This window comes from Zeugodacus cucurbitae, chromosome 6 (assembly GCF_028554725.1).
Source record: "Zeugodacus cucurbitae isolate PBARC_wt_2022May chromosome 6, idZeuCucr1.2, whole genome shotgun sequence".
NCBI classification, from domain to species: domain Eukaryota; kingdom Metazoa; phylum Arthropoda; class Insecta; order Diptera; family Tephritidae; genus Zeugodacus; species Zeugodacus cucurbitae.
The window spans coordinates 26,187,784-26,198,659 of NC_071671.1; the positions used below are offsets into that span (position 1 = coordinate 26,187,784).

General features: G+C 35.4%; 2 protein-coding genes and 1 long non-coding RNA gene across 3 annotated transcripts in view; 2 read left to right on the top strand and 1 right to left on the bottom strand.

The window, feature by feature from the left end:
• LOC105214031 (uncharacterized) overlaps positions 1 to 1,501 on the top strand; it is a 5,700-nt gene extending 4,199 nt beyond the window's left edge. Inside the window, exon 3 of the mRNA XM_029041497.2 lies at positions 31 to 1,501. Within this exon, the coding sequence (XP_028897330.2) occupies positions 31 to 1,167 (1,137 nt within the window). The 3' untranslated portion in view covers positions 1,168 to 1,501. The remainder of the gene's footprint in view (positions 1 to 30) is intronic.
• A 3,232-nt stretch (positions 1,502 to 4,733) lies between these two features.
• Positions 4,734 to 9,939, top strand: LOC128922522 (uncharacterized). Its single transcript, XR_008471740.1, has 2 exons — positions 4,734 to 7,084; positions 7,152 to 9,939. It is a non-coding gene; the product is annotated as an uncharacterized LOC128922522 (long non-coding RNA).
• On the bottom strand, positions 9,809 to 10,629 carry LOC105213979 (uncharacterized). Its single transcript, XM_011187110.3, has 2 exons — positions 10,255 to 10,629; positions 9,809 to 10,185 (listed from the first exon to the last, which is right to left on the bottom strand). Exons 1-2 carry the CDS (start codon positions 10,428 to 10,430, stop codon positions 9,948 to 9,950), a joined length of 414 nt encoding a protein of 137 aa, XP_011185412.1. The 5' UTR covers positions 10,431 to 10,629; the 3' UTR covers positions 9,809 to 9,947.
• Positions 10,630 to 10,876: the final 247 nt, after the last annotated feature.

The window sequence follows — 10,876 nt, forward strand, 5'->3', positions numbered from 1 at the left end:
GTTTTAACGGTTCCTTTAATTTCTTTAAAGTTCGCCGCACTCAACGACACCGGCATTCTAACGATTTGGACACTAGTGGAAACGAGCGCAAAACATTACGATTTTGCTACGTCGAAAGCTGCTGATAGCCAACGCACACGTAAGCGCAACGCAACGTCTATGTTAAACTCCCGTTATGAATATAGTTCCCCCTGGGCTCGTGTGAAATTAATACAGAGCGCGATTTGTGATTTACGCGACTATCTCGAGCGTGGTGTGCGGCGCGCACAAACCCAATTTGAGTTGACCAAGCAACTGTTCCAAAAGGAGATCTATAGCGATGAAATCTTACGCGAGCTGCATGGTACGCAGTCAGCGCAGCAACAGCGGCAACAATTGCAGGGCTTACGCTTTACTGGCATCGATACCGGCTGCGAACGCATCTACGTTTGTACAAATCGCAATTTCGTGCTGAGTTGCTCGAAGAGTTTGAAGTCGGAACGTTTTCGTAAAATAAACATTAGCGAAAGCGGTCTACTCTTCTCCACCACTTTACAGGTGTTGACAAATGAGAATTTTCTCGCAGTTGGACTGTCAAATGGTTCGGTGATGATTGTTAATTGCAATCAGCAGAAATTGGAAACTACACGTAGTAGTGATGCGAAACGTTTGGAAACCGGAAGCTCATATAATGATACTCACAAAAAAGAAGTATACACCTCACAAACGCCTGATATCGATCCAATTACTGGTAAATCATGCGCCATACAGAATATAATACTCAACGAGAGACGTCTGCTGGGTAAAGCCGATAGTGGTTACGAAACGCCATACGATACGCGTCCATCTACAGCCGCTTGCATTGCGTTGATCAGCAATCAGAAACGTCCGTTTGAGTTGCGTGTCTACGATCAGCAAATCATATTGAGTGGTTCTGCGCTGCGTCAGGATTTGGTGCAATCACTGCAGTTGTCTAGTGATGGTTGGCGTCTGTTTGCGCTCACAAATGGTCATGTGCGTACATATGACTTTTACTTGGATCGCGAGCTGGGCACGCATGCGCTGGTCGGAAGTGGAAATGAACAACGTGTTATGGATATAGCAGTGGCCAAAAGTTCACAAAATGCAAATAATCTGATTGTATTGGATGAAGAGAATTACGTAGAAGTGCACTTATTAAAACAATAGGCAATAGAAAGTACATATAAATAAATAAAGCAAGAAAGTTTGAGAATGTCGTAAAAAGTTCAAAATCAAATTTTTTTTCAGGATTTAGCGCTTGTTGAAGTATTTAGAACCTCGTCGTTTCAAAAGGAAAGACGAATTTATAATGATAGTCAGCTAATTTGATAATCGTATAGAGTTTAAGACCATATAAATGCAAAGTCCATAAGAATTTGTTTCGTTCCGTCTATGAAATGTATCTAACGATAATTATTGCTATAGATTTCATCATGGATCAATCTCTCGAAATATGACATAATTTACAAGTTAAAGGTAAATTCATTTGTAGCATTCTTCATGACCCACTCTTGAAACCCCAGATCAATGTTGTATATATATATATATATTTGGCGTAGAAACCGCTTTAAGCGATTATAGCCGAATCCACCAGAGCGCGCCACTCGTTCCTCCTTTTTGCTTTTTGGCACCAGGTTCCAGCTTCACTTGGTGTTTCCAGTTGGTGCCAAAAAGACCAATGTTGTAGCTTCGGTTTTTAAACCAAACCAATTTAAAATGTGGGGATTTCAACTTCTCTGGATATACCAGGTGACCACCAGATTAAGGTGTTTTTCCATATGATTAAATTAAACTGTCGCTTTATGCGGGTCTATGAAAAATTGCCTTCCTTACAAGGGTCCTAATAGTTCGCATAATTTCAAAGTAATTATTATTCAAATGGTCCCATGATCGCATGGTGTTCTTTTTGCTCTACGCCACTGTAATATAAACAAGTAAGGAAGGGCTAAGTTCGGGTGTAACCGAACATTTTATACTCTCGCAATTTATTGATGTAATTTTATAAAGACAACACAATTCGACCCATATATTCGGCATAAAGTTCAATAGAATAACGAAAATCATCATAAATAGTATATGGGGACTGAGGTAATTCCTAAACCGATTTCACTCGTTTTCACCACCAAGATACAATGTATCGAAGACTATACGATCACTTAATTTAATATTACTTATAATTAGGTATATAGGATCTGGGGGAAGTTATGTCCCGATTTTTACCATTTCAGGTACAGAGAGAAACTGTTATAAGAAAAAAATTCAGAGGGAATGAATTACATTAAAATATCTGAGGGATTTACCTATATTTTCGGTGAAAAATTAACCTTAGGCACTGAGTTCTTCATGTTTGATATCAGGGCCTTGAAAAGTCATGGTCCGATTTTGACAATTTTTCCACAAGTGATGTCACAGCTCAAATACAGTATTTGTGTAAAGTTTTATTCCGCTAGCTTCATTGGTTCCTTATGAATACATTATAAAGTGAACGAATCAGATGGAATTCAAAATTGGGTTATATGGGAAGTAGACGTAGTTGTGAACCGATTTCGCCCATATTCCACCCGTGTCATCAGGGTGTCAAGAAAGTGTTATATACCGAATTTCATTGAAATCGGTCGAATAGTTCTTGAGATATGGTTTTTGACCCATAAGTGGGCGACGCCACGCCCATTTTCCATTTTGTAAAAAAATCTCAGTGCAGCTTTCTTCTGCCATTTCTTATGTAAAATTTGGTGTTTCTGGCGTTTTTCGTTAGGGAGTTAACCCACTTTTCGTAATTTTCAACCTAACTTTTGTATGGGAGGGGGGCGTGGTTATTATCCGATTTCTTTCATTTTTGGACTGTATAAGGAAATGGCTAAAAGAAACGACTGCAGAAAGTTTGGCTTATATAGCTTTATTGGTTTGCGAGTTATATACAAAAAAACTTATTTGAGGGCGGGGTCACGCCCACTTTTCCAAAAAAATTACATCCAAATGTGCCCCTCCCTAATGGGATCCTATTGTTCCAAATTTCATTTTCATAACTTTATTTATGGCTTAGTTATGACACTGTATAGGTTTTCGGTTTCCTCCATTTTGTGGGCGTGGCAGTGGACCGATTTTGCCCATTTTCGAAAGCAACCTCCTCAGGGTGCCAAGGAACATGTGTTCCAAGTTTCATTAAGATATCTTAATTTTTACTCAAGTTATCGCTTGCACGGACAGACGGACAGACGGACAGACGGACGGACAGACATCCGGATTTCAAATCTACTCGTCATCCTGATCATTTATGTATATATAACCCCATATCTAACTCTTATATTTCTTGGTGACACAAACAACCGTTATGTGAACAAAACTATGACACTCTGTGCAACAGGTTGCGAGAGTATAAAAAGACAAAATCTTGGAGTTTGTTTGAACCTAGTTTCGGGATCATCACAATTTTTTTTTTTTTTGCTGAGAACGCCTAATGCATAATTTATCAGAAAAAATCAGAAATAGCATAAAAATTTTAAATTATTTTAATTTTTGCTCCAAAAAATCTCTCATTGATTAGTTCTAGGAATGTTATATCGGCACCAGCCTCCTCAATCCTGGCCTTATATCGATGTTATTAAGGGAATAATTTGTTACAACAACAACAAGCCATGCATCTCCAGTTTCCATATATTTGTTGATCATAAATAAAAACATGTAAGGAAAGGCTAAGTTCGGGTGCAACCGAATATTTTATACTCTCGCAATTTATTTATTTAATTTTATTAATATTATATAATACACAATTTGACCAACATATTCGTCATATATATGGTATAAAGTCCGTTAAAAGCTGGAACCCTAATATTAGGTTAGAAGCACCGAGGTCCTTATGTTCAATATATGGGCCCTTGAAAACCTATTGTCAGATTTCTGCGATTTTTAGAAAGGGGCTGCTACACTATAAATGCAGTATTTATGCAAAGTTCTGTTACTTTATATATTGTAAAGTAAACCATCAGATCGTCTTCAAAGTTCTGGTATATAGGAAGTAGGCGTGGTTGTGAAGCGATTTGGCCTATTTTCACAACATATCATTGGGATGTAAGGAAACTATTACAAACCAAGTTTGATTGAAATCGGTGGTGTAGTTCCTGAGATATGGTTTTTGACCCATAAGTGGGCGACTCCACGCCCATTTTCCATTTTGTAAAAAATCTGAGTGCAGCTTACATCTATCATTTCTTATGTGAAATTTAGTGTTTCTGACATTTTTCGTTAGTGAGTTAAACCACTTTTAGTAATTTTCAACCTAACCTTTGTATGGGAGGTGGGCGTGGTTATTATCCGATTTCAACTATTTTCATGGTGTGTGGTAGGATACGTAAGAGAACCGACTGCAGAAAGTTTGGTTTATATAACTTCATTGGTTTGCGAGATATATACAAATCTCGTAGCAACTTTGTTGCGAGACTATAAAAAATCTATTCTTCATATAGAAACACGCTACCACTTGAGTCCTCTTGTCTTTCTATGAATAAAATTGTAATTAATTTTAGAAAACATCATTCATATTTGTGGTTGGTAAATTAGATTATAAATAATCTCATATAATGTAGAACCACCTTAATATCCATATACATATTTGTTTTGAAATTCATCATCCGCTTTTAATTAAATTAAAAAAAATTACGAATACATATTTGTTATAGTTCTCTAACAACAAATACGTAAACAACAACAAATTAATGTACTGATTACGAAACGAAGATTCTAACGAAGATGTTTACTCATTAAAAAGTGCTAAGTAAATCAGCCCTCAAAACGATTCAAAGATTACAACTGAATAAAAAAAAAAACAAAAACAAAAAGAATAAAAAAATAAAAATAATGATTAGGCGCGGTTTTTCCACTTTTCGAGTCATACAATATGCTTTTTTTAAGAAAGAGCCCCTCCATCACAGAGTTATTTCTTCTGTGAACCATGAAGTGCTTTTGCCGCACTTTCAATCCACTTCTCATTAATTTCAAACATATCTCATTAATATTTTAATATTTAACGAATATATAGAACAAGTCCGAATGTTTTCGCAAACATTATCTACCATCACACTCAACTCAATACGGTGAACCGATTAGTGAAAAAAATGTGTGTGATAAGACATTGTTGATGGACAGACAAGGCGAAATTTGAGACTACAAACAGCTTCGAGCTCAAATCGCGTCGCCGAGCCTTCGTGGTTATTTATTTCATTCATTAATACATAAATATACAAATATTTCGGATTTTGACATTTGCGTGTGTATGTCTAATAAAGTTATAGTTCATCGTATATTATATTTATGTTGTTGTTTTGTATGAATATTGCTCAAAATTATTATAAAAAGTAATTTGGAAAACGCGTAATTCATGACTTGGTAAATTGTGTAGACATTTAGGAATCGGCACAGCACATTCGCGTATTAAGAATATATATACATATATTAATTTCAAGTGTTAGGGTGATCCTCTGAAAATTTCAGAACCTTCATAATACATATTTCCAAAAATAAATGCAACTTTTAGTCAAAAGAGTATGTTGGTTTACAAGTATCCATCCAGATCCATAGTTGGGGTAAGAAATTATAATTTTCGTCGAATTTTTAATAAAACTCTTTTAAGGCATTTAAACTTGAATTTGTAAGGTAAAATATTTTATTTGTTTCATGTATGTAGGTCAAATTAGGTGTCGTTTTGTAAAAATACTCCACAGAAATTCATCGTAGAATTATATATTGGGTTGACAAATATTTCCCTTCCGCTTTTTTGTCTTTTGGATTTTGCGGCTATGTATAAACCGCTACAGAGCTCGTATCTGGCAATACTACAAATCTTTGCAAGGTCTTGACATAACCTACAAAACGACGTTATGCATGATTAGTTTGGATATTTCGTACAACAGTTCGTTATAGGCGTGTAAACATGGAGTTCACTAACACCGAAATTCGCGCTATTTTAAAGTTTTCTTTCGTTAAGGCAAACCCGAACTGCGGAGGAATGGTTTCGACGATTCAGAGCGGGTGAAAACGACATCATAGATAAGACAGCCGGCGGAAGACCTGTGACGACAAATACCGATCAAATCATGATAAACATCGAGTTAGACCGGCATGTGGCATCTCATAATATCGCCCAGGAGATGGGAGTTAGTCACCAAACCATTTTAAACCATCTGCAGAAGCCTGGATACACAAAAAGGCTTGATGTTTGGGTGTCGCATGATTTTTTTGTACCAATTGCATCAATATAGTAACTTTCCATTTAAAAATGACTCCGGAAGCATATAAAGTGATAAAAATGGATTGACTCAGAAGCGCCACTCCATAATCTTAAAATAAAGTTTCGAAATTTTTGAAACAGCTGTGTTTGGAACATAAGATCACACATTTCGCAAGCACGTTTCTTTTGTCAGAAAAGTAGAAATTTGGTTGGTAAAATTTTTGACTATTATTGGCCTACATATACCACTCATTAAGCATGCTCTTCGATAATATAAAACTATTTCCGTCGTCGAATTATCGACTACCCTAATAATATGCATATGTATCGAATACTCCACACATGCTTAAATATTCACACTCGTTCGCCTGTACGGGGACGCTCGCTAATATGCCATAGTGGTAATAGATTATTCTGCAGTGATTACAAAAGCAATAAATTACACCTGGGAAAAATCTCATGCGTGTTGTTGTGGCTGTAAAACGAAAACATCTACTCTGCAATCATCCCCTTCCACACTCCTCGCATACAACAGTCGCATCTACTCGCATACGGTAGTTAAGCAAGCAGCTCAACTTGTCACCGACATTTACTATTCTGCGGTGGCAAAGGTGTCACACAGGGTGAAATTGTGTCTATTAACACGCCCACCAGCGACAAACAGTGCAGAGAAATGTCACGGGTAAAATGCACGGTCTACAAAGGGGTTGCATGTTGACAATTAAGTCGTGTAACCTCGCTTGGCATACATAAAAACAGGTAATATACCATAATACCGGTAATAAATTATAGGTTCGACGGTGAAGGGTGAACGGTTAAGTGATGCGGCAGGTCGTTGGAGTGAGTTTGCATATGAAACAGGTGACATTTTTTTTATATGCGCTAATATGCAGTTATGTTGCGGGGGCTAATGCATTTTTTGTTTAAGTTTTGGCATTTAAAAGGTGACTAGCGAAATTACATGAATGCAACGAGTAATTGAACTCTCGAGCTCTTTTGGGTAGACTTTGGTGCAATGGAGATAGGAAGAGTGAATGAGAGAGAGTGAGGATTGTGATACCGCGAAGCATGATTTCCAAGCATATAGAATTATCAATGAATCAAGTATGTTTCTTGTAATTGCAGTTCAACTTTAAAGGTTACTTGGAACTGAGCTTTGTGTATTCACGAAAGATATATGTGCAAATATATACAGTGGATCAAGGTAGTTCAGTGCATTAAATAATGTTGCGTAAGGTTATCAGTTTGATTAATGTCACCATATTTTGTAAAATAAATATTCAATATTGTATCAAGGTAACAGTAATTGCGCTCTTAATTGACTCAATGATATGATTCAAATATTTTCGTAAAAATAGTATTTACAAATAAAAATTCCTTACAAAATACATGACCATTTTTTATATATTCCTCAATTTTGAAATTATTTATCTTAGGATTGAAAAATTCGAAGTTTTGGCAGTATTCACAGGTCCTCTGAAAAAATCATAAACTTTTCCTCGATTTTTTTACGTCCTATAATGACATGCAATATTTTAGTTTATTTATTTTTTAGATCACTTAATTTTTCTAGATAATCAATTAAAAAATGAAGTTTTCCGACAAACTTTTATACCCACATTATGTCACTATACAAGTTACCCTGAGAAGGTATGGAAAGCCATTGATTTTTAGGTCGAGAAATTATTTTTTACCTAACGCTAGGTGGCGCTGTAGTTAAATTCGAATATTTTGAGACCACATAAAACGTTCTTCAATACTGTGTTATAGATAATGTTACGGGGAGGAATTGATTTGTTAATTATCAGATGAGATCCTTTAGATCTGTTTGTCTATGTCGATCATAAATTCGATCATAAATGGTAATATTGTGGAAAATAACGGTAAATCGCTGTTTTTCTTTCGAGAAACTGATCTTTATAGTTACCTAAAACTTATCATAGATGTCGCTGTGGTACATTACTTCTCACTTTTTATAATTTTTGAGTGAAAAAATACTGTTTTTAATGTAGTATATAATGAATGTTGGCGACTCTCGATAGCGAAAAGTGATTTTCTGGTTCAAGGAATAAAACTTTGATGTTTGTTTGCAACTAAAACTCACACAAGATGACGCTGTGGTACATTTTGTGAAGTATTATATTGTAAAATTTAATTTTCTTCCAAGAATTTAAATTACTACACACATAAACTATCTTAAACCCTTTAAGCGACTATTAGCGCTTATAAAACACATTTAACAATATATTAATGCATATGTAAGTGCATTAGGATAATTGTTGAGAACCAATTCACCTGTCGATTTAACCATATTTACATGTTTGCATTGTAATTACCCAAAAAAATAATTATTTGTATAGTTAACAGGGTTAAGTGTCAAAAGGATGGGCCAAAGACGACACCGGTCAGCTATTGAATATAAAATTAATATGCACGCATCGAGTTTTTGTTGTTATAAATCGACTACCGACAAATATTGTCAAATGTTAGCTTTCGAAATGTAAGTCAGCCATTTGACAATGATGCGAGCTGTAGATAATGGGCTTCAAAATGCAAACCCCTTATATTAGTGGACACAACAAAACAACGTCATATGTATGCATACAGACAAATATAATACACACGTGGACATTTCGGACCCTCTTACAAGGGTATCATCACCGTTATACAAACATAGGTTTGTATGCCTAGCTGAAATATGCGCGTTAAGAAATCTGAAAGGGACGCTAACATACAACAAACCAAAAACAAATAGCATACAACAACAACAAGGTAAACAATTTAAGTAACGATGAAAGACATTATTTGTTATTACATTAGCGACAATTACCGAAAGTTATTAGTACACGAAAAGAAACCCTCCATAGAACAGTTGAGTTACATACTCAATGCGGATATCGAAGAAACTTATCTATGCATAGCTACTGTATTAAACTGTTAAATAAAGTAGATAAGAAGTACCTTCATTAACCACCCTTTCTTCTATTTGATTAGAGCTTCAATCAGTTTCGGAATAATTCACAACAATTCGTTAGGCTCCTCGCTTTATAAGTGTTTATTGGAACTATATAAAATGAACTCAATATAGCTAAAATATCCCCATTTAATTTTTTTTTTACACAGAGGAGGTCAAACAGTTTGATTCTATTACCACCAGCCCACAATTTCGTGATTTTCGATATCTCTCATCTTTTACACTCAATGATTCGCATATTTCTCACAGATTATTTCAATCGACTACCTCAAATGTTCATCATTCCTCAATACCTTCTTAATCTGATCTGAAAAAACCGAAATTAGCTTCGCCTCCGCTCCATATAATGCGGGAATCCCCGTAATATAAGCGGTTTTTCACTGCTTATTGGTTGCTAAAGAGATCAATAGGTCAACATATATATAATGCAGTATGTTGATACTGGAGAATTAGGTGCAGATATAGGTACAGATTTTCCAGATGGTGTTAGCTCCTTTTAACCAATTATTTAAAAGTAGAGTAGAGTTTTCAGTGTCTCCAAATATATCCGATCGTGCTTGGTAAGAAAGAAGATCATTCTACGAGTCCCCAATCGAAGTTAAAACAAAATATTTTGTTGGCAAGACCATTTTTTAATATATAATATATATATGCTGTTATTTTTTTTGCGAAATTTAACGCTCAAATAGTTCTCTCTACGGCGCTCTCTCTTTTCCACACTCTCTCTCTCTCTCTATCAATCCTTCACATTCAACACGTGTGACTGCGTGAGCTAAACGATGAACTCAAGCTGGTGGTGCTGATTTTCTGCAACTCACAAAGTCGATCCCAAGCAATATTGAATTGACGCGGTGTGCGCGCCAATGCCAGACGTGCAAATGGACCCAATGTTCTATAACCGTTGTTTATGTAACGTACGAAGCCGGTTGAGGAGAGCTCTTTTAGCGCCATTTTCACTTGTGCCTCAACATCACCGCTAGCATAACCTCTGAAAGCAAATAAAAAAATATAGAACTATATCATCTTTATGTAAGTATACTGAAATCCAGCCACGCACTCCTTTTCGATCATATCGATAATGTGATATTCCTTTAGGCCGGGCGTAAATTTCGGATGATCCTGAAACAGTCGTATCGTGTCGAAGACGAAGAGCGGCACGTGTAGATGATAAATATTACGACGCAGACAGGAGGTTGTCGGTTCACAATCGCGTATGTTGCCACGCATTTTCATACACTTTTTTTTACGCAAAATATTACGTTTTTATTGATAAATTTGGAAAAATATATTTGTAGAAATGTTTGTGTGTAAAAATATATTATTTGCAATATGTTTAAAAAATATATAATAATTATTTGCAATTGTTGCTATTCAAGCTAATAAAATTTATTATTTCGTTTGACAAATTTGTACAAAAAATTATTTCAAAAATTGAAAACTAAATGATAACTGTCTAAAAGCATTAAGATTTATTGGAAATATACAAAATCATACTGTAGAAGTTATTAACTATAGTTTTTTTTTTAAACGGTTATTTGAAACAACTAAAACCAAAAGATATAGCTGAAGGGTTATACAGTTGAATTTCCCTAAACTCGAATCACCATAATCCACAAAAAACTTCAAGCTAGAGAGACCTCTTAGTTATGGAAGGTAATTAGTATGAAATTTGACTTATA